Raw genomic sequence first — 25,143 nt, 5'->3', positions numbered from 1 at the left:
ACTCAGGGCGGCTTACACTATGTTAGCAATAGTCTTCATTCTATTTGTATATTTATATACAAAGTCAACTTATTGCCCCCCCCCCAACAATCTGGGTCCTCATTTTACCTACCTTATAAAGGATGGAAGGCTGAGTCAACCTTGGGCTTAGTGGGACTAGAACCTGCAGTAATTGCAGGCAGCTGCTGTTAATAACAGAGGCCCCTCCCACCAAACATTATCATCTGGGGGAGAAACATACATCAATCATGAGGAGGTGGGATAAAAAGAGATATGTTTTCTGCAAGAGTTTTGCATGGGTGTCTTCAAAAAGTGCTAATTCAGGGTTCAAGAAGAGCTGGATAGAGATATTGCACTGTTCCAGAAGTGCACAAACCCATATGCACAAAAAGCCTGATTACCGGTTGACATCTGAGTGTCTGGAAAAGCATTAAAGCTGGGTTCCAGAGCAATGAATTGGCAGACATGGGGAAGAAGGTTGTATGATGAAGTGGTACAGGGACAGTCATCTCTTTTCCCTCTTCCTCTCTGTTCAGCTGCTGTTTGGGTTGATGCAATTCTTCAAGACAGGAATTATCTTGGAGACTTGGCAGGCATAGAGGGGGAGCTCATTAAAAAAACAAAAACCACCCAATGTTTCCTACTGTCCAAACAAAAATGGCTCTAGAGAACAGTTCCCAGAAATCACAAGTGAAAGTGTGTGCCCATACTAGCCTGAAATGGCCATTAGGATATTGGGTCCTAGCTCCCGGGAGTCAATCTGATTTTATAAGGTACAGAATAGTTGATAAAGCATGCCAGAATATATTCACATTAAAAAAGTTGTTGGAGAAATAAAGGGAGAAAACAGCAGTTCAAAACCAAAATAGCCAAGTATGAGTTAAAGCTACCTTCAGTACAACCAGGGATCGAATAATGGCAGCTTCATGAGGACATGGAACAAGAAAGATGTTGCTGGGTTATATTTATATCGCAATTAGCTTCAGATGAACAAAGGCTAAAAGAGGGTATAAATATCTCTTGTTGCGACAATGTGGATTTAACCCAATGAACTGAGTTGGTTCATTTGTAAGTTTAACATGTTTTTAAGGGTTTTTTTCTGCCCAGATGACTTTGTCCACTAATTTAATCTAAATGTTGCATTAAATTAAATGTAGAGGCACCTCATGAATCAAAACCAAGGGATAAAGACAGAAGCTACAGCATTATTTTCTGAGACATCCCTTACAAATCACGGCGAGATGGGTGGGAACAAATTAAATAATTATTTAAATAAACAAACAGATAGCAGCATCATTAAAGCACTATACATCATTAAAACAATTGCTACCAACCTGCCTTCCACTGAGGACCTGTATACTGCACGAGTCAAAAAGAGGGCTGTGAAGATATTTACAAACCCCTCACATCTTGGACATAAACTGTTTCAATTCCTACCCTCAAAACAACGCTACAGAGCACTGCACACCAGAACCACTAGATACAAGAACAGTTTTTTCCCGAACGCCATCACTCTGCTAAACAAATAATTCCCTCAACACTGTCAAACTATTTACTAAGTCTGCAGTACTATTAATCTTCTCATCGTTCCCACCACCCATCTCCTTCCACTTATGACTGTATGACTGTAACTCTGTTGCTTGTATCCTTATGATTTATATTGATATTGTTTCCTGATTGCTTATTTGTAACCTATGACTATCATTAAGTGTTGTACCTTATGATTCTTCATGAACGTACCTTAGGTTTTTTTTTATGTACACTGAGAGCATATGCACCAAGACAAATTGTGTCGCATCATACTTGGCCAATAAAAATTCTATTCTATTCTATTCTATTCTATTCTATTCTATTCTATTCTATTCTATTCTATTCTATTCTAATAGAATAGAATTTTTATTGGCCAAGTACGATTGGACACGTAAGGAATTTGTCTTGGTGTATATGCTCTCAGTGTAATTAAAGAAAACTAAGGTACATTTTCTTTTAATGTTATTAAAAGCCACTGAGAGTCCAAAGAGATCATAGATATTGGTAGAGTATGTATCATTTCCACCCAGTTTCAAAATTGATCTCCCTTATTAGTTTTTTATTATTTGAAACAAAGATGCTTTCAACTGTTTCTTTTGCTTACAAGCATTCTTCCTAATCAAAGCCTACAAATAAGCTTTCTCAGTTAAGAATTAATATGGAATGTCCTCATTTTATTTTCCAGTCACAGAAATTGTTGGCCCAAGTTACAGGAGGACTGTGGCCATTCTCTATCAACTAGCATATGGTTTCGGCCTCCTCATCCTCAATGCTTTGGCTTATGCAATTCCCAACTGGAGGTGGCTTCAACTTGCGGTTACTCTTCCAATGTTCTTTCTTTTACTCTACTACTGGTAAGAACGTCTTGCTCAGTGGCAGTCTTTTGCCTATCATATCCAAGGAATAGATTCTATTATGGAACAAGGAAAGACTGGGTCTAGTGCAATTAGGATAGGGATGGAGAATATCCGAGTGATATTAGATCCAGCAGCCATGTCCACCATGGCAATTGTGAAGGGTTGTGGAAGCTGTAATTGAACAACATCATGAGGCCCATAATTATTTGCTTATTTCTAATAAATGAGTAAGTTTGATTCTCAGTAACTCATCTTCCTCTCTTCTGCATATAAGTGAATTATTTCTATTTAGTGGCTGTTTTTCACAAATTACTAAACCACTAAGTCAGTCTAGCCTAATTCATGGTTGCCACCAGATATCCTAAGAACTAGAGTGATCAAGGAGACACTTAGAGAGGAGATTATTGTAATGAAAACATTCTCCTTTTTGGGAAGCATGTGTGCTGCCTTAAAGCAATGGTTCTCAACCTTTTCGTCACCACAGACACCCTTTAAATATTTAAATACTGGCTAGGTGGCTCAGTGGCTAAGACACTGAGCTTGTTGATCAGAAAGGTCGGCAGTTCGGCGGTTCGAATCCCTAGTATAGGTCTCTCGAGTGAGCAGGGGGTTGGACTAGATGACTTCCAAGGTCCCTCCCAACTTTATTTATTTTATTTTATTTTCGTATTTTTATACCGCCCTTCTCCGAGGACTCAGGGCAGTAATAGTAACTCTGTTACTATTACCGGTTACTTTTTGTGGCCATAGAACATAGCCACAGACCCACATAACTTAACCAAGATTTAAATCATAGTATTTCTTCAAGCCTATGAATGACATTGTGGCCCCCAGTGGTCCACAGACCATAGGTTGAGAACTATGACCTTAAAGGATGATTATCTGGTATCAACAGCCTCTCCTGAAAAGCTTATTTTTATTGCTGTAAGTGTAATCCAACAGAGGCTGTAATAGGCATTGTCACCAATAAGGGGCCACTCCAACTTCAAAGGTTGTGCTGTCTGTGACCTCAAACCAGTCACCTTTGAACAAAGGAGTGAAGGAAGCCAAGATCATGTAGTCATAGTCATCTATTTCTCAAGAAGTAAACAGAAACCCAGGCCCCTTATCATCCTACAAGAATAAAATAATGTTTGTGTTGCATCCAACAATTGATTTGTGAATAGCCAGGAACAATAGGTAATTTTCACTGCTTGCTTCTCTTACATCTCTATTTCCTTCTTAATTATGTTACTGCTGTCTAACCTGCCCCGATAAGCATAGCTATGGAAGTATTCCTTTTACGGAATAATGCTGTTCGTATCACATGACAGTTTACACCATAATAAATTGGTTATATCTTTAAAGTGCAACAAGACTAAATTAACTAATGCATGTAGAAGAAGGTAGGTGTCTGGTCCCACCCTATGAGCTTGTTTTTTGCCACGAGCATTTCTGGACCTGACCAATGATTCCAGTTCTTTTGTAGGTGCCTCCCCGAGTCACCCAGGTGGCTGATCACTCAAGGACAGAATGCCCGAGCTATGAAACTCGTGGTTGAAATTGCTAAAAAAAATGGAAAAGTTGTACCTGCCTTTTTTGAGGTGAGTCTTAAACACTACATGTTGGTAGGCTAATTTCATAGGATGTTGTAACAGTCCATTAATCTTCTGCTGATCTTCTTCCACCTCTGCCTGATTAGTTGGATTTGAATCTTTCAGTGAGATTCTGAATCTTTCAGTTTGAGCAGACAGATGGACGGTGGGTGGTGTGTACTACACATTTGCACTACCCCATTCTCCATTCTTCTGCAGCTGCCCATACTTTCTGAAATGAAAAGACCCCAGGACCAAATTTATCATATAATTTCTTGCCCTATCTTTAACTGAGAGATAGAGAGCAGAATGCAGGCTGCCAGAAAGATGCATCTACCATGAATGATAGGACATTTCGTCGCGAGCTCAAAACTCACTTATTCATCTGCGCAGGACTGGGTTAGTTTTTTAATTAATGGGTTTTTAATGAGTTTTTAGTATTTATCCTAAATTTTTAATCTCGGCCAATTGAATAAGTTTTTTAATTGTATTTTAATTGTAATATTATTGTATTTTTATCTGGCTGTGAACCGCCCTGAGTCCTTTGGGAGAAGGGCGGTATAAAAATTTAAATAATAAATAAATAAATAAATAAATTTCATGTTTTCTACAAGTAAATTTCATGTTTTCTACAAGTAAGAGTAGAGATTCTAAGGCACTTACCTGATTACTGATGAACGCATGGCTCTTTTTCCAGCCCGAAAGCAGTTTCACTTTTAGCCAGAAAGAATCAATCGCTTAGCTAATCTATTTCCTTGGTGATCAACTGGCTGGCTTTGCTGGCTGAGGAACTCTGGGATTTGAAGTCCACAATAAAATAAAATAATAAAATAAAATATTTGTGCAGCTTTGTGAGATTTGGTATGTTTCTGTAGTGTTTCACTCTAACTACACAAACACACAAAATCTCAGAAAGCTGTATGTGGCATTTTGTGTGTGTGTGTGTCATTTGTGTGTGTGTAAAGTGTGAAAGTTGGTTTTTGAGCTTTTTGTGGCTGTGTGAAGTGTGAAGTGCAGCTGCTTTTACATTGTGTGTGAGTCAGTTGTGTTGTGTTGTGTTGTGTGTGTGTAAAGTGTGAAAGTTGGTTTTTGGTACCTCTTATTGTTTTTTATACTTTGTTTATTATTTTTATTATTTATTGTTATTGGCCACGCCCACCCAGTCATCTGACCACCAAGCCATGCCCCCCAATTAAGCCACGCCCACAGAACCGGTAGGGAAAATTTTTAGATTTCACCCCTGGCATAGTGTATCTCTTCCTAACCATGGTAAACAGAAATAATCCTATAATCATGATAATGTCAGTGAATCTGGAGGGTGAAGATGGTAATTCTATTGTAAGCTGCCCAGAGTCACTTCGGAGAATGAGATGGGTGGCATATAAATTTAATGCAATAAAATAAAAAATAAATTACTGTTTTAACTGCTGCAAAGAAGATTGGGAGGCACTTATTTAAATTTCTTTATCTACATTTAGATAATTATATACAGCAGATTACACCATTGTGGTTCCATGGTGTAATGGTTACCACTCTGGACTCTGAATCCAGCGATCCAAGTTCAAATCTCGGTGGAACCTGTCATGTAAATCTCTTGGGATGTGGTGGCTCAGGGGCTAGGACGTTGAGCTTGTTGATCGAAAGGTCGGCAGCTCAGAGGTTCGAATCCCTAGAGCTGCCATGTAACGGGGTGAGCTCCCGTTACTTATCCCAGCTTCTGCCAACCTAGCAGTTTCGAAAGCACGTAAAAATGCAAGTAGAAAAAATAGGGACCACCTTTGGTGGGAAGGTAACAGCATTCCGTGCGCCTTTGGCGTTGAGTCATGCCAGCCACATGACCACGGAGAAGTCTTCGGACAGCGCTGGCTCTTCGGCTTTGAAATGGAGATGAGCACCGGCCCCTAGAGTCGGCAACGACTAGCACGTATGTGCGAGGGGAACCTTTACCTTTTACCTTATACAGCAGTGTTTCTTAAATTTTTTCCCTTAGGACCTTCACCTTTTAAAAATTAGGTAGGTAGGACCCCCCAAAAAAGTTTGTTTGTATGGTTTATATTATCCATATTTACTACATTAAAAACTAAAATTGACACGTTTGCTGCCACTCCCGCTTTTCGCAATGGTTTGATGGGATTTTAATATTGTATTACTTTTCATTAGGAAACTTGAAAGAACATGATAGGGATAGATCATCATGGGGAAAAAAATCTATGTGATTGCTGGAAATTGAAAGTGTCTTGATGGTATATAATCAATCAATTATTTTTCAACATAGTCTGGCGAGTAATATTGATTAGGTGGACCGCTGAGAAGGGTCTTTGAGAAACACTAGTATAAAGATGAACTGAATGTTTATAATTTGACAAAAAACTAGAGCAAGTAGTTGAATTTACATATCTTGTTAAAAAGATTAACTAAAGATGGAAAATGCATGGAAATATTTGAAGACATGCAAATACTGGTAGAATGTCATGTTGTCGATTCTGAAGTATGAATGTTGAACGATGCTAAAAAGTTGCATTCAAGAGCTTGTTTCTCTCCAATATATTATAGAGAAGTGGGAGTTTAGTATTTATGTACTTATTTACATTTCTAAAGCCCTCCAACTTCTTGACTTCTCTGAGCAGCATACAAAATTAAAAGCAAAGGTATAGAACAGGGGTCTCCAACCTTGGCAACTTTAAGCCTGGAGGACTTCAACTCCCAGAATTCTGGCAGTTGAAGTCCACCAGGCTTAAAGTTGCCAAGGTTGGGGACCCCTGGTATAGAACAACATCATACAACAGAAAAAGGAGATGGTCATCTGATGGAACAGACATAAAAGTATGTTAGCAAAAAGATAAAAGTAAGTTGACTATAGTAGGAGTTGGCATCAGACATCTCTTATGGTTATCCAAAAGGAAATGATTAATTTAAAGAACAAAGGTCTCAAAGCTCTGATTGATGATATTTATTAGATGCCAGGTGAGGTTACAATACATGAATTCTAGCCTGTGCTCTACTTCCAAATAGAAAAATTATATGCAGGCAATATAAGCAGCATTTTCTCATGTTTTTGGAATAAAAGGGAGGAGGCTTTGTGTTTGCATCTACTGACAATCATACAAACAGACCATAAGACTTTTTATCAATGTGAAAACAAAATCTCGTGATGAGATATTTAAAAGATGTGTACAGCAAGAGAAAAAGCTATAGGGTCAAGGGTGTAAATGTAAGAATGAATGTAGATCGAGAAGGAGAGTGAGTGAAAAGTTTGAATGAATGTAGAGTTGGTCATAGAAAAAGAATGAAAGAGGGTTAAATTTGCAAAATAAATAAATAAATAAATAAATAAATAGATGATGAGTCAGGTGCATCTGCAGAGGCTGTGATTAACATCAAAATGGTGGGTGTGAAATCTCTACCCCTTTTACATGTGATGCATTTGATACATCCTAGAAAAGGACTTTGATTGCCTGGTCACCTGCAAGTTTGATGTCCTAGTTGGTCAGTGCAGGTTGCCCTGAGCAGAGCGAATGAATAGAGAAACAGAGGAAGTCCAAGAAAGATGTGGTTGACTGGAATGAATGTATTCCTCAAAGAGAGGGCTGTGAAAATATTTACAGAGCACTCACATCCTGGACATAAATTGTTTCAACTTCTACCCTCAAAACGATGCTATAGAGCACTGCACACCAGAACAACTAGACACAAGAACAGTTTTTCCCCCGAATGCCATCACTCTCCTTTAACCCAAAAGCTTTAATCAAAGACTATCTACTATTGACCTCACCCCATTCCTAAGAGGTCTGTAAGGGGCGTGCATAAGAGCACCAACGTGCCTACCGTTCCTGTCCTAATGTTCCCTTTGATTATATCCAATTCGTATGGTTATTTCATGCTTATACTTATATATACTGTTGTGTTTGACAAATAAATAAAAATAAATTTACTAAGTCGGCACTACTATTAATCTTCTCATCTTCTCATTGTTCCCATCACCCATCTCCTTCCATGTATGACTGTAACTTTGTTGCTTGTATCCTTACAATTTATATTGATATTATTTCCTGATTGCTTATTTGTAATCTATGACTATCATTAAGTGTTGTACCTTATGATTCTTGATGAATGTATCTTTTCTTTTATGTACACTGAGAGCATATGCACTAAGACAAATTCCTTGTGTGTCCAATCACACTTGGTCAATAAAAAATTATATTCTATTCCATTCATTGGTCTTGGTGTTAATTAGCTTTAACTTTTTCTTTTAGATTAACTTTTTCTTATTTCGTGCCTTACATTTCTTACTCAATTTCTGTTTCAGCGTAACACTTATCCTGAACATAAACAATGTGATGGATATGTATGTATTTATGCTCCTTGTCTTTTTATTTATTTTGCAATTATTAACTTATAGAATATTAATCTTGAAGAAGAACATGTAGAAGACACAAAGCTTAGCCCTTCACTCCTGGACCTTGTGAGGACACCACAGATCAGGAAATACACATTAATTTTGATGTATAACTGGTAAGAGGCCATTTATTTCATGCAATTCATTGAATCCTTGCTTACTTTAGCTATGCCAGCTATGTTGGCTCTATTGGTACACACATAACCCTAATATGTTACATTTACAATTTTTTGTGCAATTGAGGGTCAGGTAAACCCTTGGTTAGAGTTCATATTTTGCCTGAAGCTCTGCTCATTAAAAAATTGGGTCCATATTCTTATAATATTATTAGTGGTAAAAGAAAACCAGGCCACCAAAGAACACAGTGTCTAGACACCTGTTGTGGCCCGCCAGCGGCCAGTGGAGCTGACGGCAGACAGTGGGGAGGTTGGGGAGGAACATGGGCCAGTCCTGGAGTCTGGGAAAGGCTCTGATGAGTGCTCTGCATCGGAGGTAGAGATGGGGCCAGAGCCATCCGACAGTTATCAGCTACCTTTGGAGTCGGAGATAAGTAGGGCTGAAGAACAGCTGGAGCCTGTTCCCGATGTGCGCATATGCAGAGCTGTCAGGAGAAGGGAACAATTAAGGAACAGAGGTTGACTCGGAAGTAAAAGCACAAGGGGATGCTGAATGGCCCCTCCCATAGGAAATAAATAGGAGCAAAAGGGGAGTGGTGTTTGCAGGAGACAATTAGTTCATTTAATAAGTGTGAAGATCTGTTCCTGGCTCTCAGAGACTCCTCGCCAAGTATTTTCTTGAACAGCATTGTGTTTGGAAGATATTGGCCTGGCAGCTCTCCAAGCCTGATAAGGTCTGTGGTTGTAAATTCACCCTTGAAAGACTGTTTGCCAGGACTTTGCTGGATATGAATGAGAGGAATTTACATTAGCTTAATAAAAAGGGGTTTTGTTGGGACAAGGAGTCTGCTTCGTGCTTTTGTGAAGCCTAAGTCAGAACACCACCATCAAAACTGACACCAACTACAGCATAGAAAAACTAAAAGAAGTAGTGCAAGATCGGCAGATGTGGAGACACTGGATAGCCCATAGAATCGCCAAGTGTTGAATATGATTGAATGGATAATATTATCATCATCATTCTATAACATTAAACCTTGCTCCAGACAGTTCTTTTTTTCACACTGCACATCCTGAATACATTGGAATTGTATTGCCCTGAAAACATCACAATTTGAGATTGGGTGTCATCATCCTGTGTGTGTGTGTGTGTGTGTGTGTGTGTGTGTGTGTGTGTGTGTGTGTGTTCCTTTGAGACAGGGGGAGAAATGTAATTTCAGACTTGCAAGATTCTGTTACTGAATCCTTACAATAAAAGAGAATTAGCTCCTGTAGCCATGCTTCCTATCTAATCTACTTCACAAAGCTAATGTCAGGCTGTTCTGCCTCTTACTGTTGTCAACTTCATTGCACTGAGCAAAGCAAAATTTACACTCACATTCATGCAGATGCGAGTATAGCTCTCTTTGTAATCTGGGGTCCTGATAGTCTACCGGGATCACATGGTGAGTTGTGTACTAGTGAGTATAATTATTCTTTCCTTTCAGATCTACCTGCTGAGTGCATGGAGACTGAGGAGAGGGCAAATAGGATGTAAGAATTTGGATCACTGCAGACAAATCCAGTTCTCTGCTCAGTTTCCAATTCTCATGCAGTATGTTCAGAACTAGCATGTGAAGTGTTGGCTTAGGACTGGGGAAACCCAATGCCAGCCCATATTAGGTGGGCTTTAAATTGACAACTTCAGCATAAATGGTAGACTATCTGAGAAGATATTGTAGGCTTTTCTATCATTCATTCATTCATTCATTCATTCATTCATTCATTCATTCATATTTTGGAGGGGGGCAACTCCATAAACAAGTAAAGGAAGCAAGTTAAGGGGAAGATGGGTGTAGTCCATTCCCCATTCATATAAATTGTGGGTGTCTTGGGGTTGTGGGGTTTCAATAGCTAATAGAAACAACTTCTTGTTTTCCAACAAGCTCCTGTTGCCTAATTACTTTTTTTAATCCATTCACGCTGCTACTCATCAGTTAATGGAAGGAAATTCCAGAAGGAGAAAAGAATCATGGAGTCTTTGGTGCTCTTTGAGCTTGGTTGTTTGGTTGCAGATTAATTACCCAACTAGGTAACATCATCAGGGCATCAAGGACTCTACAGTTCAATTCTGAGCTACACATATTCTCTTCTAATAGAAGAAATATGGATGCTTATCTAAGGAACATACATGCCCACCAGAGGTGGGTTTCGGCAGGTTCTGACCAGTTCTGGAGAACCGGTAGCAAAAATTTTGAGTAGTTCAGAGAACCAATAGTAAAATTTCTGACTGGCCCCGCCCCCATCTATTCTCTGCCTAAGTCCCAGCTGATTGGGAGGAAATGGGGATTTTGCAGTAACCTTCCCCTAGATTGGGGAGGGAATGGAGATTTTACAGTATCCTTCCCCTGCCACACCCACCAAGCCATGCCACACCTACCAAGCCACATCCACAGAGCCGGTAGTAAAAAATTTGAAACCCACCACTGATGCCCACATGGAGGACCAAATTCTTTTAAACAGTCAAAATTCCAGAAGACAAAAAAGTTTCTACTAACAAAACTTGATCATGCATCAGCTTGCTTATGTTAGTAATACAATGTGGGACTGACATGTCAAATCTGGAGCACTGATTCTTTCAAGACTTGCTAGACAATAAATCTAGCCCAAATTAACTGTTGTTCTTCCTCTTTTCCTAGGTTCACAAGTGCTATAATGTACCAAGGACTTATTATGCACATAGGAGTTGCTGGTGGAAATGTTTACCTGGATTTTTTCTATGCCACCCTTGTTGAATTTCCAGCTGCTTTCATCCTCATCGTCACCATAGAGCGTGTGGGCCGTCGTTATCCCTGGGCAGCTTCTAATCTGCTGGCCGGAATTGCTTGCCTTGTTACAGCTTTCAGCCCAGAGGGTAAGTACATAATGTCTGTCCATCTTTTTTAATTGCCTTGACCAAGGGCAGCCTGGAGGAAAATACTGCAAGAATCTACTTTAGCAAAATGATGGTCACAAGCAGCCTTTCTGCAGGGACATCAAGAGGAACAACTCAAGATGTTGGAGGGTCATTTGATAAGACAAAAAAAATAAATAAACAACTATGCACAATATGGATAAAAATGATGATGATCACAGTCATGATGATGATGATGATAATCATGGTGATGATCATGATGATGAATAAAGAGGTTTGAGGGATTCAGGTTTCCTGAGCTCTGATTATTAGAAATCAGACCCAAGAGCATATAAAGAGATTGTATAATGTGTTGCTTGAAATAGATTCGGAAAAGGATTTGGTAGAGGACTGTATGATAAATGGGCACAGAATATTCAGGAACCAATAATGTTGGTAACATGGGAGAAAATCTGGGTTAGAAATGTTAAGTTTACACAAGCGCAGAATCTAAGGAAAATTTTTTATAAGATGTTTTATAGATGGCACTTAGATCCCCAAAAATTATCATGTATGTACCCTGATATCCAAGCGAAATGTTGGAGATGTGACTGTGATGACGCTACATATTTTCATATTTGGTGGACTTGCAAGAAAATTAAGGCCTTTTGGATAAGAATTTGGTGGATTATTCAAAATGTCTTGAAGAAGAAGATAAAGTTCCTGCCGCAATTTTTCCTGTTGGGAATTAGAATAGAATAGAATAGAATTTTATTGGCCAAGTGTGATTGGACACACAAGGAATTTGTCTTGGTGCATATGCTCTCAGTGTACATAAAAGAAAAGATACGTTCATCAAGGTACAACATTTACAACACAATTGATGGTCAATATATCAATATAAATCATAAGGATTGCCAGCAACAAGTTATAGTCATACAGTCATAAGTGGAAAGAGATTGGTGATGGGAACTATGAAACGATTAATGGTAGTGCAGATTCAGTAAATAGTCTGACAGTGTTGAGGGAATTATTTGTTTAGCAGAGTGATGGCCTTCGGGAAAAAACTGTTCTTGTGTCTAGTTGTTCTGGTGTGCAGTGCTCTATAGCGTCGTTTTGAGGGTAGGAGTTGAAACAGTTTATGTCCAGGATGCGAGGGATCTGCAAATATTTTCACGGCCCTCTTCTTGATTCGTGCAGTATACAGGTCCTCAATGGAAGGCAGGTTGGTAGCAATTATTTTTTCTGCCGTTCTAATTATCCTCTGAAGTCTGTGTCTTTCTTGTTGGGTTGCAGAACCGAACCAGACAGTTATAGAGGTGCAAATGACAGACTCAATAATTCCTCTGTAGAATTGGATCAGCAGCTCCTTGGGCAGTTTGAGCTTACTGAGTTGGCGCAGAAAGAACATTCTTTGTTGTCCTTTTTTAATGATGTTTTGATGTTAGCTGTCCATTTTAGATCTTGCGATATGATAGAACCTAGAAATTTAAAGGTTTCTACTGTTGATACTGTGTTGTCTAGTATTGTGAGAGGTGGAAGTATGGAAGGGTTTCTCCTAAAGTCTACCACCATTTCTACGGTTTTGAGTGTGTTCAGTTCCAGATTGTTTTGGTTGCACCACAAGGCTAGTTGTTCGACCTCTCGTCTATATGTGGATTCGTCATTGGCTCGAATGAGACCAATCACTGTTGTGTCATCTGCAAACTTCAGTAGCTTAACAGATGGATCGTTGGAGATGCAGTCATTGGTATACAGAGAGAAGAGAAGTGGGGAGAGCACACAGCCTTGGGGGGCCCCTGTGCTAATTGTACAGGTATTTGATGTGAACTTGCTTAGCTTCACCTGCTGCTTCCTGTTTGTTAGGAAGCTTGTGATCCACTTACAAGTCTGTTCCGGTACCTGTAGCTGGTTTAGTTTAGTTAGAAGAATGTCTGGAATGATGGTATTGAATGCTGAACTAAAGTCTACAAAAAGGACCCTTGCATAGATCTTTGGAGACTCAAGATGTTGTAGGATGTAGTGCAGAGCCATATTAACATATTAATTAATTAATTAATAATTAATTAATCAATTAATTGATTGCTGATGTGTTTTAGGAGTTTTAGGAGAAAAGACACTAGGAGTGTCTTTTCTAATTTCTTCCTAAATCCCCTTCCACCCAATTTACTGTAATTGTCCCAACAGGGGAGGACTCTAAGGGGCATCATCTCTCCAAAACTCAAGGCACTTCTAGTTATAAACAGAGAACAGACTTTTGTTTCCCTTGTTTACAGAACCAAAAGTTGAGAACAGCCCTTTCTCATTAATTGCACTAAACTAGTGGAAGGAAGAAGAAAGGAGAATGAAGAGGGAAGGAAAAAGAAGAGAAGAAGGAAGGAAGGAAGGAAGGAAGGAAGGAAGGAAGGAAGGAAGGAAGGAAGGAAGGAAGGAAGGGAGAGAGATTATAATGAGAATAAGGGAGGGTCTAAGGGAGGAGGGGGTCAAGCTATTTTCCAAAGCACCTGAAGGCCAGACAAGGAATAATGGATGGAAACCGATCAAGGAGAGATTCAACCTAGAAATAAGAGAAGTTTTCTGACAGTGAGAGTAACCAACCTGTGGAACAGAAGTTGCCTTCAGAAGTTGTGGGAACTTCATCATTGGAGGCTTTTGGGAATAGATGGGACTGCCCTCTGTCAGAAATGGTGTACGTCTCCTCCTTGGGCAGGGGGTTGGACTAGGTGACCTACAAGGTCCCTTCCAACTTTGTTAATGTTAATGTTAAAAAAAGTCCTGCCTTAGCAAAGGTGCCCCCAACACAAGTGATGTTGAGCTGGTCATCCCCACCTTGGCCATGCTATCCTGACCATGCCTCCTCCTTACCCGCCCCCAAAGGTCAAACACAACCCTGTTGCGTCCCTCAATGAAATCGAGTTTGACACCCCTGCATTAGGGGTACTTATCTTTATCACTAGTTCTCTGGGAAATTGCACAGGTAGTCTTTATTTAGTGACTGCCTTGGACAGTGAGTGACCATCTGCAGTTATGACGGTGATTAAAAAAAGAAACTTTGCTACCAATGCCCACATATATGACATATGTTTTTCTCCACCCCACCTCCAGAGAGATTGCCTAAACAAGCTATCACTTCCTGAGCTGCTTTTTTCTGCAGTGCAGTGCATCCCTAAAAAATGCTCAGCCAAATTAACAAGCTTACCTGTGACATTAATTGATTAGAATTCTTCTATGGCTTGCAATGCTGCCTGACACCGATAAGACTCTAATCACTTTAATGCTAAAGCCTTTTGTTTGCCTCCTAAACTCTCTGCTTTCAGCTGTAGGCCCTATTCCTTTAGATGAATATTCCCCATTGCTTGCTTGCATACTCTCTTGTAATCCTTCCTCTCCAATGAATGTAAATAGAAACATTAATTCTTGTCTTGCTAATTATCCCTGTGCCAGGTGAGCATTTCAAAGGGTGGGAGAATTGGGTAAAAGGGCTATAAGATTTATCCAGCTTCCTTGTGAATTGAGTTCCAGGAACCTACCCCACCATTTAGCTTCACCTGGCTATTTAAAGCTGTATCCTTTTGATGCAGTAAAACAAAGGAAAGCTGAAGTAAAATTCTGAGCACACTTGCGGTCATGTGATTTTTTCACTTAGCGACCACTTCCCAGTTGTCCCAATTCCCGTTGTGGTTGCAAAATGAGGACTACCTATTATATCACCAGTATTAATCATCTTCTTCCAATGAATTATTTTGGGTAAACTATGTACATATGCTTTCTTTTCAGATATGCATTGGTTAAAGATTCTTGCAGGTTCCTTTGGCAGGTTGGGAATTACTATGGCTTTCGAAATGGTCTGCTTTGTCAATGCTGAATTGTACCCAACATTTCTTAGGTAGGTGCTGCTTCGAAGAACGGCTTAATGTAGAAATTCTGTATCTTTGATTACTCAACTATCACCAATTTTGAGGCACTATCCCTCTGAATTAACATCATAAATAGAATTAGCATGGCAAGCCAAAGTGGAGAAACTTTGGAGATGAGGCAGGACAAAACCAATGGCATCTCTTTTTCCATGGGTAAAAGCCAACCAAGGGAATCTTTGCTTAATACCGGGGAAGAGATGGTGGCCATCACCACATCTAAGGGAGGAACCTTGGTCTCACCAAGAGGGAAATAAACAAGGTGGTGGCTAGAAATAGTGGTGGTTTTGAACTGAATGCCATAGAAGAGAATATAACAGTCATTCCATTCGTTGGCTTGGAGCAGGGGGGTCAAACTCGCATTGTCACATCATTGTCATGTGACGTATTGTGACATTTTCCCCCTTCACTAAACTGGGGTGGGTGTGGCCAGTGCATGAGACATCGGGCCCGCGGGCCCTGAGTTTGACACCCCTGGCATGAACCTGAACCTGAAACACATCAGCTGACTGTGCTGCCTTCTTCATGAATCTATTTCCTCCCTGCTTTGTATCTACATTTGTAAATAAGCCTAGGACATGAGGTCTGCAGATGTCCTGGATGTTCTTACTAAAAATAAAAAAAAAATCAGCAAAAAACCCCCAAACTAACTAGAGAGGTCTGCCACTTTTGCTTTCCCTCATAACTTATTTTTCACGATATTTCTTTCCATTCTGTTCAAAAAGACATTAGTTTCTTATAAAAAAAATAAATCAAAAAGGGTTTTAACTTTTATGCATTTCATCAGTGACAGCTGTTTCCAGCATGGAAGTGATTACATAGAAATAGCTTATCATGTAGCTGTGAAAGGTTTTATTTCAGGATTATAAACAGGAATTGAACTTCAGGCCTTTAGGAGTTAAGCAACTAACATATGAAATAAACAAATTTGTTAGTTTTCTTTTCTCCCACTTTCAATTCCTTTAAATTTGAACCTTTTTACTTTTCTGTGAAGAAGGGAAAAAAAGGAAAATATTGGTAAAAGTTTTAATTTTTAAAAAACAATGTCTCATGCACTTACCTCTACGGACTTCTCATTATTCAGAGAATCAGATGATCTTAAAATCAGATCTCCCCCAGAATTTTTGCAGGACATATGAATTCAGTGAGGAGGAATTTATATTTGTTCAATCTGTAGCCATTTCTCTTTAATCCATCTATGCCCTCTTCTGATCCCTTTATGAAGAGGAATCTGAAGAGCTCAGTCTTTTCAGACAAATGACTGGGTTGCAACCACCCACCAAACTCATAGGCTTATCTGGAGGTCAGAGAATGAAAATGATAATAAGGTTTGGCTCTTGGCTTTCTAATAAGATAATTTCTCATTTATTCATTATTTTATTAGTATGTATGTATGTATGTATGTATGTATGTATGTATGTATGTATGTATATCAGTAGTGGGGTTCAATTTCGGCCGCTACTGGTTCACTTGTGGGCGCACGAGCGTATGTGCACTCATGCCTGTGTGCGACGCTTCTGTTCATGCGCAGAGACGTCCGGACGGGTGGGCAGAGCCTTCTGCTGCCACTACCGGTTCGCCTGATCCGGGGCGAACTGGTAGCAACTCATCACTGGTGTATAGCATTGAATCTGATCTTTCTGTCTGTCTGTCTGTCTGTCTTTCAGAAACCTTGGGTTGATGGTATGTTCTTCCCTGTGCGATTTTGGTGGAATCATATCCCCATTTATAGTCTACAGATTGGCAGAGATCTGGCATGAATTACCTCTTGTAGTCTTCTGTAAGTAATATTCTATCTGTGGCAACTACAGCTCGTTAATCATGCACTTTTGTATTCATCCAGAGATCCTGTCCAACTGAACCTAACTGGGCTTAGGTCTATGCAGCTCTGGATCATACAATAAATTGGCAGAATATGCAGGCAAGAAGCACTGCTTGTGATTACAGATTGGAATACCAACGTTGGAAACACAAAAGAGGAAAATATAGCTTGATTACATGGTTTAGGAAACCAAAATGAAGCAGAAGACCATTTTATCTATTTCTGTCACTCCAAAGAAACAGCTAACATGGTGTTCAAATAATCAGAATGTCTATGCATGGACAGTACCAGATGAAGTATATAGAAATTGAATTAACTAAAAGGAAATGGATGAGTTCATATATGGCATCAAGATTTGGCCAGGTGCTGAGTGTGGAACAGATCACAAACTGCTCCTGTGCAAATTTCAAGTTAAGCTACAGAAGAAGAAAAGCAGTCAGTTTCCATGATATGATCTTGAACATATACCAATCATTTTCAAGGAGAACATCAGGAGTCATTTTGAAGTCCTGAACTCATTGATAAAAAACCAAAAGAATTGTGGAATGAATTTAAAGAAGTCTTTAAGAGACTGCCAAAAATGAGGAAAGAGAAGAAAGTAAACTCAATAAAAGAATGTATGGAAATTGCCAAAAAGAGAAGAGAAACGAAAGCCAAGTAAGAGAAAAATCTCAGAAAGGAACGTCTAATGAGATTCTCAGTCATCCAGGTCATGGTTGTCCCAAAGGTGCTTTTTTTCAAGAGGCAACTGGACTTTCTGGTTTTTCTTTGAAGATATTTTCCGAGCTGAAGAAGCTTCTTGGATGAAAAGTGAAAATTTTACAAAGAAAACCCAGAAAGTCCAGTTGCCTCTTGAAAAAAAAGTACCGAAAGGAACTTAATAAAGTTATATCAGAGAGCTGTTAATTAACATCCCAGGTATAGATGCCAACATCCATGGTAACTAGAAAATATTACCTACTTACAAGAACCTCAAGTACCAGAATGTGACTTTAGATCAGCACTCTGATCATTACCAATTCAGGATGGAATGGAAGAAGGATGGAAACAGACATGGGAAAAAAAAAAAAAGAAAATATTTGATCTAGTTCCAACCTTGAATTGAATGAATTACTCCAAAGGATATATTGCAGCGGTGTCAAATTGGATTTCTTCAAGGGCTGGATCAGCATTGTAGTTCTCCGTCGGGCAGCTGGGGGCGTGGGAGAGATGGGATGGACGCCTCCTGCAGCATCCTGCCAGCCAAAATGGGGCACAGGGGGCCACAAGCAGATCTCCCACACCCCGTTTTTGGCCTGGATGGCCTCTTGCAGCACTGTACCTTGCAAACAAGGCACACTTTGGCCACCAGGTGCTGTAGGAGGTGTCCATCCCGTCTCCCCCCCCGGCCCCTGTTTTTGCCCTGGATGGCCTCCTGCAGCACTTTGCCAGCCAAAACATGCCCTGTTTTGGCCAGCAGAATGCTATAGGAGATTGTCTAGGCTGAAAATGAGGCAGGGGGGGGGCTGTGCCCCGTTTTGACTGCTAGGTGCACCATAGGCAGCTCCATGCTATTTCCAGGCTGGCTCTGCAGGCCAGATTTAAGCATCCCACAGACCGGATCCAGCCTGCGGGCCTTGAGTTTGACACCCTGGCATATTGTAATGTAAGCAATTCAAAGGCGATCAAACAAAGATGGAAGGAGTATATGAAGCACTCTACAGTATAGATATCAATATCCAGGATGCCTTAAAAGATATTCCCGATTTATAAAAATCTCTAGTCCTAGAAGACGAACTTAGAGATCAGCATTCTGGTCATTACCAGTTCAGAAAGCTATAGGAAGTGATGGAATGCACACTGAAATATGGCAAGTAACAGAAGATGAAATCAGTAAAAGTTCTAACCAACAGACTGGAAGAGGTCAATCTACATTCTACTACCAAAAAAGACTGTAATAGAGTGTGCAAACAATAATACGATATCCTTAATTTTACATGCTAGCGAAAAGTGCTTAACACAAATTAGAGCTGTGCATGAAAAAAGAAATGCCAGATGTTCAACCAGATTTTCAAAGGGACCCATGGCATGGCAAAGTTAAGAATCCCAATTTTTAAGAAAGGTAATCCTTGACTTAAGACCACAATTGAGCCCAGAATTTATGTTGCTAAATGAGAAATTTGTTAAGTGAGTTTTATCCCATTTTTACGAATTTTCTTGCCATGTGTGTTAAGTGAATCACTGCAGTTGTTAAATTAGTAACACGGTTGTTAAGTGAATCTGGCTTCCCCATGGACTTTGCTTATTAGAAGATCGCAAAAGGGGATCACATGACTCCGGGATACTGCAATCGTCATAAATGTGAGTCAGTTGTCAAACATTCAAATGTAAATCATGTGACCATGGGCTTGCTGCAGTGGTTGTAAGTGTGAAAAATGGTCACAGGTCACTTTTTCAGTGCCATTGTAACTTTGAACAGTCACTAAATGAACTGTTGTAAGTTGAGGATTACCTCAGTGGTGGGTTGCTACCGGTTCTTCCCGGTTCAGGAGAGCCAGTAGCAGAGATGTTCTCCCTGGTTCACTCCGACCATCATCTCACTCCGGGCCACCCCAATGAAGTTGTTGAAGTGCTGTCCCGGTGTTTGGAAGCCGTACGGGTCTGGATGCGGAGAAACAGGCTCAAGCTTAATCCCTCCAAGACGGAGTGGCTGTGGATGCCGGCATCCCGATTCAGTCAGCTGCAGCCGCAGCTGGCTGTCGGAGGCGAGTTATTGGCCCCAAAGGATAGGGTGCGCAACTTAGGTGTCCTCCTGGATGATCGGCTGTCGTTTGAAGATCATTTGACGGCCGTCTCCAGGGGGGCCTTCCACCAGGTTCGCCTGGTTCGGCAGTTGCGCCCCTTCCTTGATCGGGATGCCTTATGCACGGTCACTCATGCGCTCGTTACCTCTCGCTTGGATTATTGTAATGCTCTCTACATGGGGCTCCCCTTGAAGTGCACTCGGAGGCTTCAGTTAGTCCAGAATGCAGCTGCGCGGGTGATAGAGGAGCTACGCGTAGCTCCCATGTAACACCGCCTCCCGCGCAGACTGCACTGGCTGCCTGTGGCCTTCGAGTGCGCTTTAAGGTGTTGGTGACGACCTTTAAAGCGCCCATGGCTTAGGACCTGGGTACTTACGGGACCGCCTGCTGTTACCACACGCCTCCCACCGTCCCGTGCGCTCCCATAGAGAGGGACTTCAGGGTGCCGTCCGCCAAACAATGTCGGCTGGCGGCCCCAGGAAGGGCCTTCTCTGTGGGGGCTCCCACACTCTGGAACGAGCTTCCCCCGGGTTTACGTCAAATACCTGACCTTCGGACATTCCGTCGCGAACTGAAGACCCATCTTTTTATTTGCGCGGGGCTGGCTTAAATTTGGATTTTAATAAGGGGAATTTTATTAATTTTAAATGGGGTTTTAACTGATGGCAATTTTTAACTTTGGGCTATTTTAAATAAGTTTTTTAAAGGGTATTTTAACTTGTATATTTGTATTGTTGGTTTTTATCTTGCCTGTACACCGCCCTGAGTCCTTCGGGAGAAGGGCGGTATAAAAATTAAATTAAATAATAAATAATAATAAATAATCTGGGCCCTCCCGCCCGCCCCTGTGCTATACCTACCTTTAGTCCTTAGTTTTTAGCCCAGCTGAAAGGCGCGGCAGAGCGGATTGCAATGCCTCAGCTGTTGAGCAATTCAATGCACTTGCACAAAGCTCACAAAGCGCGTGTGCAAAGCGAACCGGTGGTAACACCGATTAGAACCCCCCCACTGAAGTAACTGCACAGATAATTTTGATGCAGCAGAAATAAAACATCCAAAATAAAACGATTGTGTGTCCATCTTGACAATAGGTCACAATTTGGCTTCTCATGTTTTTTTGTTCTGTTTTATTTGCAGCTGTCATAGGGTTAATAGCTGCTGGATCAGTGCTGCTTTTGCCTGAGACCAAAGGAAGCACCTTGCCCGAGACCATTGATGACATAGAAAACTTCCACAAACCTGCATTAAACAATCAATCTTGAAGCAAATTAAAGTTTAATTATTTTTGAAATGTGCGTGCTCAGCTATGGTCCATAAAAAGTCCAGATCTATTCACTATCTAATAAAAATATTACACTATACAGTCTTTCATTTGGACAGGTATTTTATGCACACAAAGTGCTCGTTTCTTCCACGTGTGCCTGTGTTAAACTGTTGAACATTGTCAATATAGCAAACACAACATGTAAACAGTAAAAATAAGCAGAGGGCAGTGAAAATAATACTTTTTAACCGGTATTTAAACATTATGTTATGGAGGTTCTACATTTGTTAAAATACTATTCCTTCTTTTTATTTTAACTTTTGCTACTTTATTTAGTTTGCTATGCATATATGTATGTTGTAAATCTTTGGGGGATTCTTTGTAGTGCCCAGATCCAAGATAAACATCCCTTTGCAGCTAAAAGAGATCAATACATAAATAAATATTTCTATATTATCCTGTTCGTTACAGTAGAGTTGAAAAATAGGCAAAGAAATGGGTTAAAATTGATGCAAAGTGGCAAGAGTTTGCCAGGACAAGTAAGGAAAGTAATATGGGTGTTTTGTTTATAGTTGCACAGGCCTAGAACTAGAAGGCGTCAGATGTAGAGGAATGGTATGTGTTATGCTATGTGTTAAGTTCGGGCAATGATGAGGCAGGAGACGATACAAGTGACAACAGCTCTTTGGTTTATTGTGATCCCAGCGAAAACCAACAGGCAAAACCCCTCTTTAAATAGTATTTTGGCTGAGGCATCAGCCAATCAGCAACATGCAATTTCCCGCCCAAATTTCCCTCCTGAAATTCAAATACATTACTATGATAAACAGGGATAGCAATAAAAGGCTTCTCATTGGGTAGCTTTGAATCAGGAAGTCAACATGGGAGATGTTCCCTTGGCTGTGGTTTCGCTAGATAGTAGGTAGGGACAGTGGGAATCTCGTTCATCCATTCATGCGCGTCACTAATTAGATGACGAGGCATTTGGCTACTTTAAGAGAGTCATAATGAGGGCCTGTCCCCAAGAATGGAGAAAAAGAAACAAAATCCAGAAGGATTGGGGGGGAAAAGAAAAAAAGCTTGGATGCACATACAAAAATGGGTGAATCAAGGACAGAAAAAGAAAGAAACAGAATATTAGTTAAGAAAAAAAGGTAATATAAACAGCTAAAGGGAATATGACCCACATCTTAAAGTAGGAAAAAAGACCATCCATGAGTAGATAAGAGTTAAAGGAGAGAGGAAGCAAGAGGTTTCTCCTTGTAGTTTTTTGGCTAGCAGGTTTCCACTCATGCAACCAACAAGGCTAGAGAGGTGTCAAAGGTGCAAAGATTCACAAGTACAGTGTCTACTTAGGCAATGCAGATAGACAGAGGCAGCTGACCATTTCACTGTTGGGGTGAACAGTGCACAGCAGATCAATCAGCTGTGGGAGGATAGAAGCTTGGAGGATCAAGAGGAAGAGCAGATAGGATTCAGATGGGCCAGGCAGGATGAAATTTAAGAAAAACAGATTTGGATGGGACCCGGGAGGTCTTCTAGTCCAACTCCCTGCTCAAGCAGCAGACCCTATACCATTCCAGACAAATGGTTGTCCAATCCCTTCTTAAAAACTCCCAGTGATGGAGCACTCACAACTTCTGAAGGCAAGCTGTTCCACTGATTAATTTGGGGGTGGGGGGATTAAGCGGCCCAGAAGAGATGGGGAGAACTGCCCCATGAGATTTTTGCAGAGATAACTCTTTGGGCATTTCAGGAGGTAGGAGGGAGAGTTAAATTGTTTAAATATGCACTGTGCCTTGGATGTGCTGCAAGTTGAAGGCAATTGTTGCTCAGTATATGTACTGTATGGATGTAGGAACTGCTGGCTCTGAACAAGCTCCTGTGTGGGACATATGGGAAATCACCCCATTGAGCTCAGTACCTTATTTGTATTTAAAATTAGTACTCTATTTGATGTTGTCTGTATATCTGTATGTTTAATGCTTTTCTATTGCTAATAGTAAAATCGTTCTTGTCTATTGAAGAGGTTGGATATTTTTTTTCCCTAATCGACCCTTAGAATCTCTTTACGGATAGAAGATTACGGATAGCAGCAGGCTTGGTTACGGGAACTGCATTACCCTTAGTAGGATCTCTGCTGTGAGGTTGGGGAATCAACTCCTTGGATTCAGGATCCGCAATTATGTTAAAACAGGAACCAGTTCTACTTCTCAGGGTTTTAATAATCTTTTATTTATCCCTTCAATACAATGCATATTTACTTCCCCCCGCTTTCGTAGGATCATTTATTTCCTTTCTGGTGATCCAGATTTTAAAATTCTATGCTTGGAAGTAGGCAATTAAAGGGACAGAGGATGAATGTTTTCTTTTTAAAAAGGTAGAAATCACTTAGAATTTTAAAATTTAGAGCTTGTCTATCAAAAGGTCGGCAGTTCAGCAATTCGAATCCCTAGTTGCCGCGTAATGGGGTGAGCTCCCATTACTTGTCCCAACTTCTGCCAACGTAGCAGTTCGAAAGCACATTAAAAAATACAAGTAGACCACCTTTGGTGGGAAGGTAACAGCCTTCTCTGCACCTTTGGCGTTTAGTCATGCTGGCCACATGACCAGGAAGACGTCTTTGGACAGGGGTGGCTCTTCAGCTTTGAAACTGAGATGAGCACCGCCTCCTAGAGTCTGGAATGACTAGCACATATGTGCGAGGGGAACCTTTACCTTTAAGTGTAGAATAGGTGACCCTGAGCAAAATGTTAGTTTCAGGGGTACTTGGGAAAGAGGTAAAAACACCCCTGTTCCAGAGGTGAGTTTCAGCAGGTTCTGACCGGTTCTGGAGAACCGGTAGCAAAAATTCTGACTGGCCCCACCTCCTTCTATTTTCTGCCTCCCAAGTCCCAGCTGATTGGGAGGAAATGGGAATTTTGCAGTAACCTTTCCCTAGATTGGGGTGGGAATGGAGATTTTACAGTATCTTTCCCCTGCCATGCCCACCAAGCCACGCCCACCAAGCCACGCCATGTCACACCCACCAAGCCACGCCCACAGAACTGGTAGTAAAAAAATTTGAAACTGCCCTGTTCACTATAACCTGCTCTCTGCACAATATAAACATGCTTATGTTTATAGATCTTCACAGTAGGAGAAAGCAATTGGATCCCTCTTGGTGCATCTCCCCCAGCATCTCATTTATGTAACACTTCTATCTTAGTGTCCAGTTTTACTGAGAGAACCCCTTCCCCCAAATCATCTCCAAAAGCGGGAGGGGAAAAGAATGGAAGACTGCATATATTGCAGGCAGTGGTGTGTGTGTGTGTGTGTGTGTATCTACGGATATGAAATTGGGCTCTAGAAAAAGGTTTTGTGTGATTTTTACATAATCTTCCAAATTCTCAATTTTGTCAGGTTGTAGCCAGAGGTAGGAAGAAAAGAATGAATCAATGCAGGTATTTGACACTTGGAGAAGAGAAATTAAGAGCCAGAATAGGATGGAGAGTAATTTGGTCAAGGTCACCTTAATTACATGAGGGGCGACAGGTCTTCTGCTATATCTCTAATTTAACAGAATAAAAAATTTGGAAAGGACTTTGGAGGTCTTCTAAACCAACCCCCTGCTCAGGGAAGAAACCCTATACCATTTCAGAGAAATTATCTGAAAGATAATTATCCAATGTCTTCTTAAAAACTTCCAGCGTTGGAGCATTCACAACTTCTGGAGGCAAGTTGTTCCACTGATTAATTGTTCTAACTGTCAGGAAATTTCTCCTTAGTTGCTTCTCTCCTTGGTTAGTTTCCACCCATTGCTTTTTGTTCTAAACTTTGGTGCTTTGAAGAATAGTTTGACTCCCACTTCTTTGTGGCAGCCCCTGAGATATTGGAATACTGCTATCATGTCACCCCTAGTCCTTCTTTTCATTAAACTAGATATACCCAGTTTCAGCAGCTGTTCTTTATATGTTTTAGCTTCCAATCCCCTAATCATCTTTGTTGCTTTTCTCAGCACTTTTTCTAGTGTCTC

General features: G+C 40.5%; 1 protein-coding gene and 1 non-coding gene across 2 annotated transcripts in view; both read left to right on the top strand.

Moving 5' to 3' along the window:
* LOC131190840 (solute carrier family 22 member 2-like) overlaps window positions 1–21,224 on the top strand; it is a 45,237-nt gene extending 24,013 nt beyond the window's left edge. Inside the window, exons 4-10 of the mRNA XM_058168281.1 lie at window positions 2,216–2,384; window positions 3,856–3,970; window positions 8,361–8,473; window positions 11,152–11,366; window positions 15,123–15,231; window positions 16,927–17,039; window positions 21,002–21,224. Of these exons, the coding sequence (XP_058024264.1) occupies window positions 2,216–2,384; window positions 3,856–3,970; window positions 8,361–8,473; window positions 11,152–11,366; window positions 15,123–15,231; window positions 16,927–17,039; window positions 21,002–21,126 (959 nt within the window). The 3' untranslated portion in view covers window positions 21,127–21,224. The remainder of the gene's footprint in view (window positions 1–2,215; window positions 2,385–3,855; window positions 3,971–8,360; window positions 8,474–11,151; window positions 11,367–15,122; window positions 15,232–16,926; window positions 17,040–21,001) is intronic.
* On the top strand, window positions 5,470–5,541 carry TRNAQ-CUG (transfer RNA glutamine (anticodon CUG)). Its single transcript has one exon. It is a non-coding gene; the product is annotated as a tRNA-Gln (tRNA).
* Window positions 21,225–25,143: the final 3,919 nt, after the last annotated feature.

This window comes from Ahaetulla prasina, chromosome 1 (assembly GCF_028640845.1).
Source record: "Ahaetulla prasina isolate Xishuangbanna chromosome 1, ASM2864084v1, whole genome shotgun sequence".
In the NCBI taxonomy this organism is placed as follows: domain Eukaryota; kingdom Metazoa; phylum Chordata; class Lepidosauria; order Squamata; family Colubridae; genus Ahaetulla; species Ahaetulla prasina.
The sequence above is the reverse complement of the archived record's forward strand: the minus strand, read 5'-3'. Positions and strand labels throughout refer to the sequence as shown.